Here is a 21310-nt window from a genome sequence, read left to right on the forward strand (position 1 = left end):
CAATTACTAATAACATGAACTAAAAGAGTAAAAAGCGTAAAACAAAACTGTACCAGTAGGCTAGCTATATGAAAGGGAAAAGAAGTGCGTCTTAAGTCTGGACTTGAAAGTCTCCACAGAAACTGATTGTTTTATTGGCGCAGGGAGACCATTCCACAGAACAGGAGCACGATAAGAGAAAGCTCTGTGACCCGTAGACTTCTTATTCACCGTAGGGACACAAAGTAGTCCTGCACCCTGAGAACGTAAAGCCCGGGCCGGTACGTAAGGTTCAATTAGGTCAGCTAGGTAGGAGGGTGCCAGTCCATGAATAATTTTATAGGTTAGTAGCAGAACCTTAAAATCTGATCTCACTGGGACAGGAAGCCAGTGAAGGGATGCCAAAATGGGTGTAATGTGGTCGAACTTTCTGCTTCGTGTCAAAAGTCTGGCTGCAGCATTTTGAACCAATTGGAGACCCCTAATGCTAGACTGCGGTAAACCAGAAAATAGAACATTGCAGTAGTCCAATCTAGAAGAGATGAACGCATGGATCAGGGTCTCAGCATCAGCCATAGACAGGATGGGACGAATCTTCACTATATTTCGCAGGAAGAAGAAAGCAGTCCTAGTAATATTTCTAATATGGAGGCAAAAGGACAACAAAGGATCAAAAATTACCCCAAGGTTTCTCACTTTGTCAGTGTGATGTATGACACACGAGCCTAGGCTGAGTGTTAACTGGTCAAATTGATGCCGATGTCTCACTGGACCAAGAACCATCATTTCAGTCTTATCAGAGTTTAAAAGTAGGAAGTTTCTAGACATCCAACTTCTCACTGGTGCAAGGATTTTATGTAAACGAGATTACCAGCAGTTATCGACATATATAACTGAGTATCATCTGCATAGCAGTGAAAGGTAATCCCAAAACGCCGCAATATGCGCCCAAGGGGTGCTGTATAAAGGGAGAAAAGCAGGGGGCCTAAGACAGACCCCTGTGGAACCCCAAATTTCATGTCACTAAGGTTAGAGGTAGTGTTACTGTACAAAACACAGTGAGACATGACTGTGATACATACATGATACTGCTTGGGACTCCGGCGAGGGCGGTCACATCTCCTCCTCTCTCCTCTATCTCTGCTCCTACCTTCAAGTCCCCTACTTCACCAGACTGTGAATTCTTCAAACTATAACCATGGAATTGATCAGCTGGTCTCTGAACACTATTGACACCATTTTTTTCAACAAGGAAATCAGGGCCGAAGGACCCTGCGTGCCCAGATGGAACCTACCCTGCAGGCTATGTTCTTGACTCCTGGGAGACTTGGCGTGTCGCATGCTTTGCGCCATTCTCTGTGGAGGATGTCGAGGATTTATTTATATTTGGTTTTATTGTAGGAGGGCTGGTACTTATTGGTTTATGTGCTGCCCTGACCTACCGGAAAATTGGCAAGACGGTTGGCACCAAATCCACGACCCCTCACTTGTCCGTCATGATTAATGAGTTGGGCAAGGCGATACATTCTCAGACTGCGTTAACCCTTGAACTCAGACGCAACGTGGATAACATCTCGGAGCAAATGCACACCTTGCAAAAGAAGATGTCGGAGACCAGGAAATATTCATAATTGGATCTGGTTGTTCATGTGAAGCTGTAAAGGTTTTTTTCACTGCTCAGCCATAAACATGGCGGACTTATCAGCCTCTGAAGGACAAAATGCTCCGTTGCTTTCCTCCAGAAGAATTTCTACGGCCTTGATGAACATTCAGCTGCCTTCTTATCTTTTCCAACTCCAGTACACACGGACAGAAGCTGACTCATTTGACTCACACATGGATAGAGACTGAAAGCATGCTCCCGCCTCCCCCTACCTCCCTCCTGTCCTCATCCCACACCCCATCCCGGCTCCCGCTCACGCCACTCCCTTCCCCCTCTGGGGTGCTGCACAGTTTTAGCTGCTGTAGGTCCCCCTCAAGCTGGCAGCGGCGCGACTACATGTTGCTGCGGCTCCCCCACAGTCACATCGCCTCAATTTGGAAAACGGACTGTTTCAAGTTTAGTGCACATAATCAGTGTCAAATGTATATGTGTTGTCTTAATTGTGAAGTGTTTAATTGCTGTATCTTGTCTGTGGTAATTTGAGTGTGGAAGTAATATCATTGATGTTTACTTTTTACTCCATTAAAGGCCCCCTCTCTAAGAAAAGCCCCCTTGATTTTTTTTCAGCACATTGCATGTAGTGAAATTGTGAATTCCTGAGAGAACAGAATAAAATGAAAATGAAATGAGAGAGAGAAAAGGCTGGATAATGTGGAGAGAGCAAATCAGGAAGTGCAAGAGATGAGCAAGGATGAAGAGTGGAAAGACAGTTGGTCCAGATGCCATTCCAGTGGAGGCATGGAAATGTCAGAGAGATGGCAGTGGAGTTCTAACCAGATTGTCTAACAAAATCTTGGAAAGTGAGAGGATGCCTGAAAAGTGGAGATGAAGTGTGCTAGTTCCTATTTTTAAGAACAAGGGTCAGGTGCAGAGCTGCAATAACTATGGTGGCATAAAGTTGATCAGCTATAGCATGAATTTATGGGAAACAGTAGTAGAAGCTAGGCTTAGAAAACAGGCGAAGATCTGTGAGCAGCAATATGGTTTCATGCCAAGAAAAAGCACTACAGATGCATTGTTTACTCTGAGAATACTGATGGAGAAGTATAGAGAAGGCCAGAAGGAGTTACTTTGTGCATTTGTGGATTTCGAGAAAGCTTATGACAGGGTGCCAAGAGAAGAGCTGTGGTATTGTATGAGGAAATCTGGGTTGGCACAAATGTATGTGAGGCTGGTGCAGGAAATGTACAAGGATAGTGTGATAGTGGTGAGATGTGCAGTATGAATGACAGACTCATTCAAGGTGGAGGTGGGATTACACCAAGGATCAGCACTGAGTCCTTTCTTGTTTGCAATTGTGATGGACAGGTGGACGGATGAGATCAGACAGGAGTCTCCATGAACTATGATGTTTGCAGATGACATTGTGAGCTGTAGTGAGAGTACACAGTAAATTTTGCAGAGTAAAATATACTCTGCCAGAATAACATTTGGTCCCAGTCCAAATAGAGTTAAATATACTCTATTATAGAGTGAATTCAGCCGTACGGTCTTATCAAATCACATTTTTCAATTCCAATAAGAGTCATTTACAGCATAATAGTGTTGAATTTACCCTGTGATAGAACTGATTTTGCACTGTGATAGAGTATATTTAACTCTATTTGGACTGGGACCAAATATTATCCTGGCAGAGTATATTTTACTCTACACAGTAAATTTTGTAGAGTATATTTTACTCTACAAAATTTACTGTGTAGAGAGCAGGTTGAGTCTAGCCTGGAAATGTGGAAATATGTTCTGAAGAGCTGGAGCATGAAAGTCAGTCGGAGCAAGACTGAATAAATGTGTGTGAATGAGAGGGAGCCCCATGGGGTAGTGCCGTTACAAGGAGTAGAAGTGGTGAAAGTAGATACGTTTAAATACTTGGGGTCAACTGTCCAAACTAATGGCTTAGAGACAGTGGCACTAACAAAAAGACAGGAGGCAGAGCTGGAGGTGGCGGAACTGAAGATGTTGTGATTCTCTTTGGGTGTGATGAGGATAGACGGGATTAGGAATGAATATATCAGAGGGACAGCTCAGGTAGGACGGTTTGGAGACAAAGTCAGAGAGGCGAGATTAAGATAGTTTAGACGTGCAGAGGCGGGACCCAGGGTATACCGGGAGAAGGATGCTGAGGATGGAGCCACGAGACAGCAGGAGAAGAGGGAGGCCAAAGAGGAGGTTTATGGATGTGCTGCGGGACCACATGCAGGTGGTTGGTGTGACAGAGGAAGATACAGAGGACAGGGTGAGGTGGAAACGATTGATGTGGTGTCGTCAGCAGCTGAAAGAATAATAATTATTTTCACAGTGTTTGATATTGGGAGTTTTTAAGTTATAAATTAAAGTTAGATATGGATTCTTATTGCTACATTTAGATGAAATATGCTTAAAAACAGTTTTAATGGTCTCTGTAAGAACTTGCATACTAATGAATCAAAATATTCTTAAAGCATTGAAATTATTATTTATAAATTGACCAACATCAACCCAATATAACTGAGCAAATTCACAATTTCAAAATAAGTGAAATTATCCTCTGGCTAATCGCGCAAAATCTTGTTTGGCTCAAAGACAAGCAACAACTGGCGACGCTTCGCACTCCGGGACAATAGGTGTTGAAATGCAGCCTACTGTAGTTTGTGACCTACCGTAAAATGAAATGACGAAGAAGAAGAACGCGACGTCACGTCATTCCCCTTAGTAACCACCGGCGGCGTCTCGAGGAGAGAAGGAAACAAGATGGTGAGTCGAATTTATCATGAGAAATAACGTTTAGTAGTAAATATCAAGCTTCGTTTGTACAGATATGTACTTTAAAGTAGACTTGCTTATATTTTTATGCATTTCAGTCTACATTCTTTTCAGTAATGTATTGTAACGCGAAAAATAAATCTCGTTCAAAAGCTTGCCTTGTTTCGCTCCAGGGAGATTAGCTTAGCATGTTAGCTGTGTGTAGCCTCGTACCGTTAGACCGTTAACCTGCGCCTCCGCTGCAGTGTGGAAATAACATAAGGCAATATTAAACAGCAGTAAAATAACGACGATCAGATGGCCACAACATACTTTATTCTTAACTACTGGTGTTTTGGTAAAGAAAACAAAAAACATTAGGGACTGAAATTGCATCTGCTAGGCCTGTGCTGAGGATGAAAAGCTTGAGAACTACAATACGCCTTCTGTCTTCTTTTTTCCCTTCTTCTTTTTCTTAAGCTGAAGTGTCTCTAAATGGGATATTGCATAACTGTCAGCCTGTCCTTTTCGCCTCCTGTCTTTCTCCCTGTTTTTCTGTCCCTCTTTCCCTAACTGACATCAATGTGGTCACTGTTTGTTACAGGGATTGCTGTCCATCCTTCGTAAACTAAAGAGCACACCGGATCAAGAGGTCCGGATACTGCTGCTGGGTCTGGACAACGGGGGAAAAACCACCCTGCTTAAACAGCTGGCATCTGAGGACATCAGTCACATCACACCCACACAGGTACACACACAGGGAGACACTATGTAGGTTGTCATTGTCTGTTGTTGGGTTTGCAAATGGAAAGCAGAATTGCTTTGTTGTCAGAATATAAATAATAGAGGCAGGGTACACCCTTGTGATACATTGGCATTGTGTCCACTTGACACAATGCCAATGCATCGCAGCACCACATATATACAGTCAAATACACCTATGGTCAGTTTAAAGTTTCCAGTTCACCTAACCTGCATGTCTTGGCATGTGGGAGGAAGCCGGAGCACCCAGAGAGAACCCATACAAACACGGGGAGAACAGGCAAACTTCACACAGAAAGGCCCCATGTGGAAAATGATTCCACAAACTTCTTGCTGTGAGACAAGAACACTGACCACTAAGCCACCCTGCTGCCAGTGTTGAAATTGCTGCCCATAATAGTACCTACTTCAGAGTGGGCCCAGCACTTCCACCAATACAGAAAAAATGCATAAATGTACTACAAAGCTATGCAAGCATAGGTGTCACGATTATTTCCTGTGCAAAATAAATGCAAAATCATATGAAGCATATTGTGAAAATGAGGAGACCAGTACCATCAAACAAATCTGTGTTGTTAAATGTTGGGGTGAGGAAGATCACTTCTGAAGTGACAGATGAATTTACCTAAAGGGCAACAGTGGTACAAAACGACATCCATCCATTTTCTTCCGCTTTATCCGGAGTCAGGTCGCGGGGGCAGCAGCAGTCCCTCCAGCGTGTCCTGGGTCTTCCCCGGGGCCTCCTCCCAGTGGGACGTGCCCGGAACACCTCTCCAGCGAGGCGTCCAGGGGGCATCCGGAAAAGATGCCCGAGCCACCTCAACTGACTCCTTTTGACGTGGAGGAGCAGCGGCTCGACTCCAAGCTCCTCCCGAGTGACCGAGCTCCTCACCCTATCTCTAAGGGAGCGCCCAGCCACCCTGCGGAGGAAACTCATCTCGGCCGCTTGTACTCGCGGTCTCGTTCTTTCGGTCATGAGCCAAATCTCATGACCATAGGTGAGGATCGGAACGTAGATCGATCGGTAAATCGAGAGCTTTGCCCCCCTACTCAGCTCTCTCTTCACCACGACGGTCCGATACAACGACCGCATCACTGCAGATGCTGCACCGATCCGTCTATTGATCTCATGCTCCATCCGTCCCTCACTCATGAACAAGACCCCGAGATACTTAAACTCCACTTGAGGCAAGGACACTCCACCGACCTGAAGAGGGCAAAGCACCTTTTTCCGGTCGAGAACCATGGCCTTGCATTTGGAGGTGCTGATTTTCATCCCGGACGCTTCACACTCGGCTGCAAACCGCCCCAGTGCACGCTGAAGGTCCTGATTTGACGAAGCCAACAGAACCACATCGTCCGCAAACAGCAGAGATGAGAGTCTGTGGTTCCCAAACCAGACCCCCTCTACACCCTGGCTGCGCCTAGAAATTCTGTCCATAAAAATAATGAACAGAACCGGTGACAAAGGGCAGCCCTGGCGGAGGCCAACGTGCACTGGAAACAGGTTTGACTTACTACCGGCAATGCGAACCAAGCTCCTGCTGCAGTCGTACAGGGACCGGATAGCCCTTAACAAAGGACCCCGGACCCCGTACTCCCGGAGCACTCCCCACAGGGTGCCCCGAGGGACACGGTCGAACGCCTTCTCCAGATCCACAAAACACATGTGGACTGGTTGGGCAAACTCCCATGAACCCTCGAGCACCTGATGGAGCGTGTAGAGCTGGTCCAGTGTGCCGCGACCAGGACGAAAACCACACTGCTCCTCCTGAATCCGAGGTTCGACCATCGGTCGAATTCTCCTCTCCAGTACTCTGGAATAGACCTTACCGGGGAGGCTGAGGCGTGTGATCCCCCTATAGTTGGAACACACCCTCCGGTCCCCCTTCTTAAACAGAGGGACCACCACCCCGGTCTGCCAATCCAGAGGCACTGTCCCCGATTGCCACGCGATGTTGCAGAGGCATGTCAGCCAAGACAGCCCCACAACATCCAGAGACTTAACCCCTTAACGCCCGAATTTATATAGCTGTATATAAAAAAAAAATGTTTTGTGTTTGTTTTTGCCTTTAAGTAGATGGTAAATAATGTTGATTATTAATTTCACTTTTGCACAAAAACTAGATAGTAATATTGGGTATTCTAGTAATGACTTTATGTTATAATATTATAATAATAATGATGGCATGTTGCAAATTTGCGACAACAGGCATACAGGTCAATTTGGTAAGTTGCATATTTGAGTCAGAGATTGTAGCATATATGCGACGATGGGCGTTAAGGGGTTAAGGTACTCAGGACGGATTTCATCCACCCCAGGAGCCTTGCCACCGAGGAGCTTTCTAACCACCTCGGTGACTTAACGACATGCAGTACACAAACTTGTAACAAGAAGGGACAGATCTAATCCTATATTTTGGAGACATTCATACTCTGTAGGATTTGTGGCCTTAAGGCTGGATGATTAAACATGATTGCAGTCAAATTTATGTTGATTTTACTGATAAGAGCTGTACAGTTTCAATTGATATGGATCGATCTTTCCTCTTATTTCATTTCATAAATGTGGTTCCATTGGAGCAGGCAGCCACTCAGTGCTGCTGCATCAGCACAGAGCATCTTTTAAATGTACATCAACACTCTGCTTTGCTTATAAATGTATTATGTCTGTTTCATTCACACAGATCAACAGTGCGTATCAATCTTGATCTGTTTGATTAGCTTAGTGCTGATGGTGTAATAACAGCCAGCTTCTGTTATAACTCACTGTCACACTGTTGCAGCTGTGCAAGTTTTAAAAACATATTTTGTTCTTTTTTGCTTCAAATATGTACCAAGTCTTTGTGATGAATGGCGCATGTGATATCCCATTCCTACTGGCCAGTCAAGTTAGAACTTTTCATATAAATCAATAAGATGTTCTCTTGTCGTGTCTGTTTTCCTTATGATAGTAGAGACAGTACAGGAGTGTAGCCAGGGGGGCAAGGGATGAAAGGCCAACCCCAAATTAGAGTAAAGGTCCACATTTGAATACATTTCAGGCACATAATAATATGATATATTTTTTTTAACAAATAAAACATTGTTCAGTCAGCATTACTCTTGGTGTCCTAGTTGTTGCTGCACTATGTGGAATTGAAGAGAACTAAATGTGTCACAATAGAAATAAAAAAACTTATCTGTGGCAGCAGAATGGACAGATGGTGTGTTACTGCTGAGGGTGAGCACTTTTATCATCATACGCATTATAAACTAGTTGTTAGCTGTTTGTTGTTGTCAGTCAAATAATTTGTGATTGTAGTCACTACTTTTATTTAGTCATTTTAATCAGTTACAACACAGGCTAGCTTATAGTGCTTTTTTTAAGCAGATGCATTTTTTTTATTTTATTCTCTTCATTTATTTGTTTAAAATATTCTGAAATTCAAATAATAAACCCTCTGGTTTCTTCAGGCTTCAGTCATTATAGTACAAACTGGCAACATTAGCAAATTATATATTGAGAGAAATATCAAAATCAAAGAGTATGGGTTGGGTGGTGGGGGGTGGATGATGATTATGTTTTTCTGCCATATCACTCCGCTTTATGTGACATCATTCTGTGATCAGACAGAGAAATGTTCGGTATCCTGACTCAGCTTCCCTTGCTTAAGCAGTTTTTTTTTTTTTTTTTTTTTTTTTTTTTTTCTTAAACAGGGATTTAATATCAAAAGTGTCCAGTCTCAGGGGTTTAAACTGAATGTTTGGGACATTGGAGGCCAGAGGAAGATCAGGCCATACTGGAGAAACTACTTTGAGAACACTGATGTTCTGGTAAGTGCATTTTGATGTGCTTCTGCTTGCTGTGCCGCATGCTCAAAATAATGTTTATTTATTGCTTCTTTTTTTTTTTAGTTTACATTTTTAAAATATAGTACGGTGCTTTTTTTTTTTTAACCCTTTCAGGGTGAATCAAAATAGCCACAATTTTAGCTGCAGATCACACCCAACCTGCTGTGCAGACTGCTTTCAAACGTGAATGCACCATGACAAAATCTCTGCTATCTTGACACGTTTAGAGGATTTCTCATCACCTCAATTCATTGATTGGATTGGGAAAATTGGTCCATGTCAGTTCCACACCCTAGTCAAGCATTTTAAATTAGTTGGGCTTAAAATGCTTGACTGTGCAGACCGGCAGGACTGAGCTCAGGCAGAGGAGTAACGGGGTGCCCCCTGCCTGTCAGTTGTTGTTTCACATTTGTTACTTTCAAGAAAGTGACAGATAACAAATGTTTAGCTGCAGTACAAAGAAATATACAGAAAAAGTTTGTACAGTGGTCCCTCGTTCGGGAGTTACGTATTAAAAATAATCCACAATAGGCGAAATCCGCAAAGTAGTCAGCGTTAGTTTTTACAATTATTATAGATGTTTTAAGGCTGTAAAACCCCTCACTACACAGTTTATGCACTTTTCTCAAACAGGCATTAACATTTTCTCACTTTTTCTCTCCTGTGTAAACACTCAAAGTTCAAACCTTAGTAGAAAAATAAGTCCAGTATTAGAGAATGAAACCAAAGATCAGAACCTGTTTTCAGGCCCAAACATTTGTTTGAGAACTAAAAACAGAATGTTTTCCTATAAATAATTCTGATGGCTTTTAGAACTAACGAATTTAATTTTAACGATCAACCCACGAGGTTGGACACATAAGAAATTATTAATAGTGACTCACCAGTATTTCACAGTTCCTCTGACCGTGCTTCTTCGTCCTGGCGCCGCTCTGCTGTAGCGTCTTTTTCCACTGAGTGACACCTCGGTGCAGGTGTCTTTTTCAGAGTGAAGAACACAGTCATGGGTAGTTGTTGGCGCTCTTTTTTTCTTCTGGGCGAGAAGATTATAAACAGACTCACACAGAACACAATGCGCATGGCGCTTACCAAGCCCACAGACTCAGTAAGTGCATCGGAGGCAGTGAGAGCAATCGCGGTGATGCTGACCGGTGCTGTGACCGGCCCGCCTGATAAGGACGTAACACAATGCGCTGTAAAAAAAAAAAAAAAAAAAAAAAAAAAGAAGCATGCAAAATTGCACTAAAAAAAATCTGCGAAACTGCGAGGCCGCAAAAGGTGAATCGCGTTATAGCGAGGGACCACTGTATTTTAAAAGCCCACAAATGTGCTATTTTTGGGGGCTTTGTGTGTTCATCCGCTGAGGTCGGTGATTACTAATATTTAAAAGATGCTTTGCTGCTCATTCTAACAGTAAGATGTTTTTTAATTTATTTCAGATTTATGTCATTGACAGCGCTGACAGAAAGAGATTTGAGGAAACTGGTCAGGTATTGTACTTTCCTGTTTGTAGCCTTCATGTACGTTTAGTTTTTTCCTTTTCAGTGTGTAGAGCCACATTTATTGGTGTGTGTGTGTGTTACAGGAGCTGGCAGAGCTGCTGGATGAGGAGAAGCTGAGCGGCGTTCCAGTGCTGATCTTTGCAAACAAACAGGACCTACTGACGGCTGCCCCGGCCTCCGAGATCGCTGAGGGTCTCAACCTGCACACTATCCGGGATCGCGTGTGGCAGATCCAGTCCTGCTCCGCCCTCACTTCTGAGGGGATTCAGGTGAACCACCATAATTCCTCAGGCTGTTTCTTTTTTCTTGTGTTTTACGTAAGTGTCACGACTTTCTGTCCTTTTCATTATCAGGAGGGCATGAATTGGGTCTGCAAGAGCGTCAACTCCAAGAAAAAGTAGCTTTGATTGTAGTCGTCTGCTCTTCAGGAGGACCAGCAGCAACACCTGTGAATGTACACGCACTGCTAATTCAACATGGACATGGAGTTTTTAACCACCTACAGGTCTGTACAGCTGTTTTTGTTTCTTTGTTTTAGTGTTGGGGGGCTGGCGGGGCGTCAGACAAAAAAAAATCACCCAGCACCCATATGGAGCTAAATCAAGGCCAAAAGTTTTGTAATCTGAAAATAAAAAAAGATTGAAAAAATAAACTTTTAAACTGAAAATTCAGTGTTTGTTCTTGAATTTTATAATCATTTAAAAAGTATTATCAAAATAGAAATAAGTGTAAGATATAAATTTTTGATTCAGCTCTGTAATTTTTTTGATCAAATAATTTATTTTCATTCAAATTTCTTTTTTTCACCTTCAGATCTTTTTTTCACTTTCAGATCTCATTTTTTCAGTTTCAAACTTTTGGCCCGTTCTGGCGTGGGAGGGCGTGGCTTCAATTGAGAGGGGCGTGGAATTGTGAGTGACAGGAGAGCAATCAGTCCTCACATGATGTTGCATTCAGGAAACATGGGTACTTTGATAGATAATGACTTAACACTTTCTCTCCACTGTATTGTCTTGATACCTGTAAATAAGGTGATGCTAAAGATGTCTATTACAAGTAATTCTAGACCACTCTTGGTCATTTTTGATGTTTAAAAACTGGAAAATATGCAAGAGTGTAAAGTTAACACCTATACCTAAAAAAACCGATGTGTCCCAAATCCACACAAGACCATGAACGCAGCGCAGCATGCCGCATGAAAATGAGGCAGGTCGTTCATTTTACAGGCTGCCAGCAGTTATTGTCCATCAAGCAGTGGAGTGTTACGAGCTTTTTAAGTGACACACAGAGAGACCTGGCTCAGCAGATCTGAAGGAAGCTTTAATATGGCCACAACCAAACAGGTCGCCTGGAAATCCAAATCCAAAGCTGCCCGGAAGAGAGCTCCGGCTACCAGCGGTGTGAAGTAGCCTCGCTGTTACCAGAAATCCACCGAGCTGCTGATCCACAAGCTGCCCTTCCAGCACCTGGTGAGAGAAATCGCTCAGGACTTCAAGACCGACCTCCGCTTTCAGAGCTCCGTTGTGATGCTCTGCAGGAGGCCGGCGAGGCTGACCTGGTTGGCAGCTTGCGGATCAGCAGCTCGGTGGATTTCTGATAGCGGCGGATCTCTCTCAGTGCCGGGCCTGTAACGGTGAGGCTTCTAAACACCGCCGGTAGCTGTAGCCGGAGCGCTCTTCCGGGCGGCTTTGGATTTGGATTTACGGGCGGTCAACTTTGTTACATCGTCATTAAATTCACTATCCGGTACAACATACGGATCCACTGAACCAACTGCTACACATCGATTACAATAAACAGCTTTATCTCGAGGGTTTAAAGCCTCATAATAAGCTTTCATTCTATTTTCTTTCACGGGCCAGCCGCGTAGTAAATAAACGACGGAGACGGGAGCAGAGTCATTATCTATCAAAGTACCCACGTTTCCTGAAAGCAACATCATGTGAGAACTGATTACTCTGCTGTCACTCACAATTCCACGCCCCTCTCAATCAAAGCCACACCCTCCCACGCCAGAACAGGGCCAAAAGTTTGAAACTGAAAAAATAAGATCTGAAGGTGAAAAAAAGAAATTTGAATGAAAATAAATTATTTGATCCAAAAAATTACAGAGCTGAATCAAAAATTTATTTAAACTGAAAAATATATAACTTACACTTATTTTTATTTTGATAATACTTTTTAAATGATTATAAAATTCAAGAACAAACATTGAATTTTCAGTTTCAAAATTTGTTTTTTCAATCTTTTTTATTTTCAGATTACAAAACTTTTGGCCTTGATTTAGCTCCATACACCCACAGAACCTTTAACAGCTGTATTTCCCCTGAACCTCTGTTATGTTAAAGCATTTGTTCTCCACCCCATTCTTCAAGGTTTAATATCTGTTTTTGTTTTTATTTCTAATCATTCCACGACAGCTGTAAGTGCTTTTTCTGCTTTCGCTCTGTTTTGAAGTGAGGTATATTTTTGTAACTTTTATTTATGGAAAAGAAGGAAGGTAATTGGTCTTTTAAACAAAAACACTACTTATCTCTTCCCCTTAAATGAACAGTAATGTCCCTGTTAATATGTATTTAAGGAAAAAAAAAATCACTATAAAATGACATGAGTAAGAATTAGATTTTTTTTTTAATCTGTAAATAGTTCAGTCCTTTGTTCGTATGTTAAGTTATGTACATGTTATAGAGTATCTGTTACCCTGCTGTACTTTGTAATCTATAATGTTTGCATATCTAATGTATGGTAGCAGATTTTTAAATAGAGGTATAAGTACTGTATGTCCCAATGCATTCCGCGATGCATTGTTGAGTTAGAACGGCATTTTCTTTTGATATTCTTGAATGTAATCTCAGATTTGAAGGTACTCTGTGAATAAAAATGATAAAATATAAAAAAATATCTATCTTTTTTCCACAGAGGTTATTTACGTTACGCAGTAATCACACAGACTAGAGGGGGAGTTTGGTTTGGTTTATAATATGTGGTGTCACACTGCCGTAGCTGGTCTGGTCAGCTGATGACTCCAACCAGAGGCCTTATTGGGGGGGGGGTGATACAGCACAAAATTTTGCACTCATGTCCTCTTCCAATAACTGCAAAGTGAACACACATAAACTTAAAATGTTTATGAAGTCATAAAATCTGCTCTTTTGAAGGCAAAGCTGAATAACACTGATTTCTCAGTAGACCAAAGTGGCGTTCTAATTATATAAATATGAGTGATTAATATCTGGCATTCAGAAAAGAAGGAGGATGTCTGTTGATTTAAAGCTACAGTGTGAAATGGAACATAGCTTTCATGGCCAGCTGTTCACTCATTCATTCATTCGTGTCACCATGAGACACGCCTACATGCCACCAGCTGTATCCATCCACTTTTGGTTTTTGTTCTTGCACTGATACATGATACATGACCTAAAAAATTATAGGAAGTCAAACTACACAGAGGCCATGTTGACTCGCTGATGTACATTCCTGCCAGTTTTCAGCTGCCTGTCACCCACTGCATGCTGAAGGATCGCTGCAGTCAGGTGATGAGCATAAACTAACGAAAATCAAAGCGCAGATGGAGAAGTTTAAAGTCTGAGATCAAATCTCATGAAACAACTTAATTTCAGTTCACAGAATTATTGGTATGTTGTTTTCCAAATCAAGAAGAGAGGAAAAAATTGCTGAATCATTCAGTGCTGAGGAAAAAAATACAGCATCATCTTTATAAAATTGTTTTGTCCCTCTTTGGGTTTATATTTTGGCACTTGCTACAGTTACGGGAGACGGGATGCCTGTGATTGGCTCATCTTTGTCATGTGGCGTACTTCTCAATGAGTACCTTTAAAATTCATATTTAGAGAAAATAGGTCTTTCATGCCTTTAATAATTTACTAAAGGAAAACTATTTTCCATCAAGGTGGTTCTTACTTTCTCCAATAGGTGTTGACAGATCAGTTTTGTAGGATCGAGCCTTGTGGATCAGTTTCCACCATAAATTTTCAGTCAGGCTGAGGTCAGGACTGTTTACGGGGATGTCAGTGAGCTGGTATGTCTTTAGTGGCGGAAAGTTTTACACTTTGCTCTATGGCAAACGATGTTGCTCACAGACCACCATTCTTTGGAAAGGCTACTCTGTGGGAAAGATGCATCATCATTCTGACACATGACTTCATCACCAAACTGATTTCTGTCAGTGGAATGAGACAGTCTATCTGTCTGTGCATGCACCTTTTCATCTCAAAAAGTCATTCTCCATATGAAACAGTATGTATTATACAACCCCAGTTCCAACGAAGTTGGGAAGTTGTGAAAATGTAAATAAAAACAGAATACAATGATTTGCAAATTCTCTTCAACCTACAGTATATTCAATTGAATACACCACAAAGACAAGATATTTATTATTACTTATTATATATTATATTTTTTATTATGTTCCAAACTGATCAACTTTATTGTTTTTGTGCAAATATTTGCTCATTTTAAAATGGATGCCTGCAACACATTTCAAAAAAGCTGGGACAGTGGTATGTTTACCACTGTGTTACATCACCTTTCCTTCTAACAACAGTCAATAAGCATTTGGGAACTGAGGACACTCATTGTTGAAGCTTTGTAGGTGGAATTCTTTCCCATTCTTGCTTGATATACAACTTCAGTTGTTCAACAGTCCAGGGTCTCCATTGTCGTATTTTGTGCTTCATAATGCACCACACATTTTCAATGGGGGACAGGTCTGGACTGCAGGCAGGCCAGTCTAGTACCCGCACTCTTTTACTACGATGCCACGCTGTTGTAACACATGCAGAATGTGGCTTGGCATTGTCTTGCTGAAATAAGCAGGGACGTCCCTGAAAAAGACATTGCTTAGATGGGAGCATGTGTTACTCCAAAAGCTGGAAGTACCTTTCAGCATTGATGGTATGGGGGTGTGTTAGATGAACTGTGTTAACTGACAGTGGTTTTCTGAAGTGTTCCTGAGCCCATGCGGTAAGATCCTTTACACAGTGATGTTGGTTTTTAATGTAGTGCCTGAGGGATCGAATGTCATGGACATTCAGTGTTGGTTTTCGGACTTGCCGCTTACGTGTAGAAAGTTGTCCAGATTCTCTGAATCTTCTGATTATATTATGGACTGTAGATGATGGAATCCCTAAATTCCTTGCAATTAAACATTGAGAAACATTGTTCTTAAACTGTTGGACTATTTTTTTTTACGCAGTTGTTCAAAAAGTAGTGATCCTCGCCCCATCTTTGCTTGTGAACGGCTGAGCCTTTTGGGGATGCTCCTTTTACACCCAATTGTGACACCTGTTTCCAAACAGGTGTTTTTTTTTTTTGGAGAATTCATCAACTTTCCCAGTTTTTTATTGCACTTGTCCCAGCTTTTTTGAAACGTGTTGCAGGCATCCATTTCAAAATGAGCAAATATTTGCAAAAAACAATAAAGTTTATCAGTTTGAACATTAAATATCTTGTCTTTGTGGTGTATTCAGTTGAATATAGGTTGAAGAGAATTTGCAAATCATTGTATTCTGTTTTTATTTACATTTTACACAGCGTCCCAACTTCATTGGAATTGGGGTTGTGTAACGGCTGAGTGGATCCTTGTCATTTGATTGGTGGTTTGTATGTCAGATGACATGGATTATTCGTACCATTTGCCATTGTGTTTCATTGACTGTGGAATAGTTCTTTTTAGCGTGCAATTTTGGTGCTATATGAAATGTGCTATTGCATGCCCGACCACCACGCATGCTCACATTACCGGGGGCAGAGTTTAGCGAAACATAGCGGAGTTTGTTTTGCTGGCATATGACAGTTTGAAGGAGCTGCTAACTCTTCTAACACACACAAAAAAACAAACAAACAAAAAAATGCCATAAGCCATCTGGAGGCATGAAGAGCTGTTAGGATGAAAAGCTGGACAAATTTCTGACACGATTTTTCGCTGGAGTGAGGAAAGCAGGCGGCAGTCTGTCAGTTTACGGCATCGTGGACTACTGAGAACAATTTTGGACTCCTGTTTAAAGTTTGTCTAAATATAAGTCCCTTTTCTGTTGTTTATAAATTAATAAAATATCAAATGACAAGGATCTGTTTTCACCCAAATAATGAATGTTATTCCATTCTTTCAAAGGAAGGAATATTTAATTCAGTGAAAGATGGATCCAGCTTTCACCATGAAATATTCGTACCATTGAACTCAAACATTCATCATTTGTATAAATATAAACCACAAAATAATGGGTTGCATGAACTACTCACACCTTGTAATGTAATACCTAAATCATCACTTTTACAGCCTTGTGGCTTTACACAACTCACAGACTAGATGCATTATTTCCAAATCAGTTATTATGTCTTGAGTTCAGTTCAGAGATGGATATAACGTGATGGGGACAGCAGAGCAAAGTGGACGGTTTGGAGAAAGATAGAGGTGTTTGGGCCTGTGTGCAGCAGGGACGTGGGGTATATCAGGAGGAGGATGCTGAAGATGGAGTCGTTTGCTAGTGCAGACTAAGAAGTTTGAGAATTCTCATTTTTGTGAAATGTGTTATCATATGTGTTGCTTCTTACAAGAAAAGACGAGATGAATCCCTGTTGCAAAAGAAGCTAAAACAAGAAGGGAAAAAAATCTTGACTGACAACAGCATTGTGCAATCTTCAATCTCACCACTGGATGACGCTAAATTCTACCCACTGTAGCTTTGTAACCTAAAGCTTTGTGTCCAACTTATTCCACACGGACGTGTTGAATTCCACCCAGATGAATAGTTTATTTTGGAGATGTTACATTTGGAGCAGTGTTACATTGTACGTGGGATGCGAGTGATGCGGAGGGCCTCGCGAACACAAAGCCTCTCCTTCTCTTACAAAGATCGTCATTGTCCAGTCTTCCTGTCCTCCTCTCACACACAAAATGTTCTTGTTCCACATTTCACTCCCTCTTATATTAAATCCTGCACAAAGCACCATGGAAACTACAGTCTCACATTTAGAAACACATAAAAGCTTTTGGCGTGAATATAATTTATATATATATTTTACTAAGTGTGTAAACTAAAAGAGCAAAACAAAATCAAAGAGTTAAATTCCTTTGGATAGCCTTTTTTAAAGAGTTTTAGAGTGAACACAAAGTTTTGCGGTTGTTTTTATCAGTGAGTAAAATCTTTTTCTCCTCCCAATTTAAAGGAGCCAGACTCTTTAAAAAAAATATTTCCTCTGTGTTCAGGCACCAGACAGCTGCTCAGCAGCTGTTTGCACAAGTGTGAGAAAATGTACATCACACACAGAGAGAGAGAGAGAGAAACCCAGGGCTGTAATTTATGCTGCACCTCTGACCCTGCACTTCTTGGCTGCACAATCAGCCCTCCACCAGAGGAGACGCAGGGTGTAGCCGAGCAAGTCCAATCTTAATTTTTACGCGTGCATTTCTGCAAAGCAACTCAAACTGCCAAACTGCTAGAACCTTCGTCCACAAAGTTTGATTTTTCTACTCCCTCTTCGGTTGCTCATTGGATCGTTGCCGGTGTCTGAACGGCTCCCGGTGCTCGACAGGGGGAAAGCAGTAACAAATGAATCAGCCTGAGGGGAGCAAACCCGCACAAACTGCTCATTTAAATACACTTCTGCTCCATCCTGTTTACTCTCTGCAGGCCACCACCCACCCACACACACACACACACACACAGAATCACGAGCACAATGATGTTTGGGCGCAGTGGGAGGATATCAGTTTTGTAAGGTCATCTGAAGTGTAAGCAACTGCGTGGTTAGGGTGTAGCAATGTATCTTCACACAAAAATGCAGGGTTTCAATTACAAGGGATACTGGGGGGTGGGGGGTGAGGGTGAGATTGCCCCCACCCAACCATAATTGTAAATTTTACTGTATGGTTAATGTGATTTCACACACCCCTGAAGTGGACCAAACCATTTTCATAAAGTTAGTTTGAATGAGTCTTGTTTGCCCGACTCACTCCAGTCACTGCGATGGTTCATTTAAAGCTACAGTGTATAGGAATTCGTGTCACCTAGTGGTGAGGTTGCAGATTGCATCATGCCGGTTGCTGGTCAAACTTGTTAGCCTCCACTAGCTACCAGTACGCAGTGTGTGGGTCAGCAACCATTCTATTTTTTTCTTCACTCTTCTAGATGCTAAAGAAGGTGTAAGTATGTCCATTTTGGGTTACTGAGGCAACATGGTGCTGCAACGTGGTGGCCTCCATGAGGAGACCCGATCCCATGTAGTTATGAAGTGCTGGCTGGAAAATCACTAACGGCCCTTGGATAAGGTCCTTAATCCTCCAGTTGCTCCCGGTGTCCAATTGAGTGCCTTGCATGGCAGCACCCTGACATTATTGTGTGTGCATGAATGTGAGGCATCATTGTAAAGCACTTTCAGCTTCTGATTCAGATGGGAAAGTGCGATATAAATGTAGTCCAAATGCAGTCCATAAAGGTCCCTGAATCGTAAACACTGCAGCTTTACAGTAGTGTTCAGAATAATAGTAGTGCTATGTGACTAAAAAGATTAATCCAGGTTTTGAGTATATTTCTTATTGTTACATGGGAAACAGTTTGGGAAATGGGAAAGCAGTTTGAACATAATAGTTTTGAGTTTGTAACGTCAACAGCAGATGCTACTATTATTGTGAACACCCCCTTTTTTTTTTTTTTTTTTTTACTAATAGCCCAATTTCATAGCCTTAAGAGTGTGCATATCATGAATGCTTGGTCTTGTTGGATTTGTGAGAATCTACTGAATCTACTGGTACCTTGTTTCCCATGTAACAATAAGAAATATACTCAAAACCCAGATTAATCTTTTTATTCACATAGCACTACTATTATTCTGAACACTACTGTATGTATGTACTGTAATAATAATAATAATATAGGTCATTGCTAATAGTGTTAGCTCTGTGGATGTCAGCTAATGGAATATGGATGCATGCCTGTGAGGACAAGCAAGTTCAGGCAGCCAAGTCGCACTACTACATTCACGGCATACACCAAATAAGATTATGGATGTGAAACCCTTTTTTTCTTTTTTTTAATAACTGTTCTTTCTGGCTCCTGGCTCACTCATGTGCTGCAAGCTGCTGCCTGCACTGTGCTGCAAATTTCTGTGTGGTCATGCTAGTGCTTGTTTGCATTTTAAACCATCTCACCACCTGGACTGGCATGTCCACCTGCAGGCTCTGACTGTACGACCATTTAGAGGGAGACTGTCTTAGGTCTAAGCTACAGAGAGTAATGAGTGAAAGCCTTGATATTATATGCGCTGTTTAAACATTAAAATATTCCATGGGAATTGGTTGAATGAAAGTAAGACTGCAGATGGTTTCACCTCCGGAATGTAAAAAATATTAAAGCACTGCATGTATATTTATACTGTATATATGATGGCTGCTTTTTTTTTTTATTGTATTCCATATCTCTTCCCTCAGTTTTCCAACTACAACTGTCATTATTTCCCACGTAACTAGATTGGTTGAAGGTCCTTGGGACATATTGGTTGCACTGGGGTTTGTATCAATGAGAATACACTGTACACACAAGTAATATAACTCCACAATGCTGTCCCGTGTAGTGCCATAACTCTACCCTCAAACCTGTGTAAAACTCCTATGTAGTTTAGCTCGTAACTTGTAGTGTGCGATTGCTCTGGGTGCAAATAAAGTTGAAATTCTATCACTCAACTGACATTTTAAATGTGTATATTGGGGGTGGGGGGTAGCTTTAGCATTTTGCTAATCTTTTAAGACACAGCAACTAAGACCATGTGACATCAGATTAAATCAATAGTTCATTTAAAGGATCCTGTCATTTGGTAAAACCAAGTCAATGGTTGTGCACATAACAGACTGTTTAGTCAGACAATGTAAATAACAGGTACAACATTAAATGTGTTGCAAGCCTCTATTAAGATAGCAAAGGTAGAAGAAGCGCTGGTGTACAATTAGCCAACCAAACAATCATTTGGTAATTGACTCTACACCATATATGCACAGTAGGAGTACAACCAGTAAATAAATAGTGTCTGTATAAACGTTAGGGCTGCATTTGGTAATTGCTTACATCATTGATAAACCTGTCAATCATTTTATCGATTAATGTATTTGTTGTTTGGTCCATAAAATGACAAAATAGTTAAAAATGGCCATTTGTGTTTCCCAAAGTACATGATGACATTCTTAATCATGTCTTGTCCACAACCCAGATAATTGTCAGAGAAGGTAATGAAACTATAAAATAATTTGCATTTAAATAGCTGAAATCAGAGAATTTGAACTTGAAAAAGACTCAAAAAAATATTAATTAAAATAGTTAATGATAATTATTTAATGGTTGCAGCACCATTCATTTTCTATACCCACTTACTCCAATTAAGGGTCAGGGGAGAATTTATTTGACTGGGAATTGATTCATACACATCTCTCGTGTGTACAAGTGTTTGGAGGAAGAACTGCATGGGAGGTAATATTAGTCTGCTAAGCCAGTATGACCTGGTCAGGATAAATGAAGCCCGTACACATTTTGTAGCTAGTAATCAAGCTACGGCTAACAGGCTAACTTTAGTTTGGGTGTTTGATTAATGCATATTTTTGCAAATTGGATAGCATATGAGTGTTTTGGATGTTTTAAAAATTATGACCGGCCTACTGCCTCAGTATCCATAGAGTAAAAGTGGAAATAACATCATCAAGTCATTGACACCAGCTAATTAATGCTAATGTTGCTAACATAGAAACTAAATAATACTAAAATTTCACTCAGCGTAAATATTGGAGCACAGACTTCTTCAATGGTCCTAACGCTGCCTCTGCTAACAGGTGGCTTCCTGGATTGAG

At 41.3% G+C, this 21310-nt stretch overlaps 2 protein-coding genes across 2 annotated transcripts in view; one reads left to right on the plus strand and one right to left on the minus strand.

Annotated features, from left to right (window-relative positions):
* Nucleotides 1-14966, minus strand: part of sfxn2 (sideroflexin 2) — a 34165-nt gene extending 19199 nt beyond the window's left edge. Inside the window, exon 1 of the mRNA XM_034193775.1 lies at nt 14956-14966. The gene's annotated coding sequence lies outside the window, so the exon portion shown is untranslated. The remainder of the gene's footprint in view (nt 1-14955) is intronic.
* arl3b (ADP ribosylation factor like GTPase 3b) lies at nt 4251-10940 on the plus strand. The gene is made up of 6 exons (XM_034193776.1): nt 4251-4372; nt 4965-5108; nt 8822-8938; nt 10396-10446; nt 10542-10727; nt 10812-10940. Exons 1-6 carry the CDS (start codon nt 4370-4372, stop codon nt 10857-10859), a joined length of 549 nt encoding a protein of 182 aa, XP_034049667.1. The 5' UTR covers nt 4251-4369; the 3' UTR covers nt 10860-10940.
* Nucleotides 14967-21310: the final 6344 nt, after the last annotated feature.

The sequence above is a fragment of the Thalassophryne amazonica genome, chromosome 18, assembly GCF_902500255.1.
Source record: "Thalassophryne amazonica chromosome 18, fThaAma1.1, whole genome shotgun sequence".
In the NCBI taxonomy this organism is placed as follows: Eukaryota; Metazoa; Chordata; class Actinopteri; order Batrachoidiformes; family Batrachoididae; genus Thalassophryne; species Thalassophryne amazonica.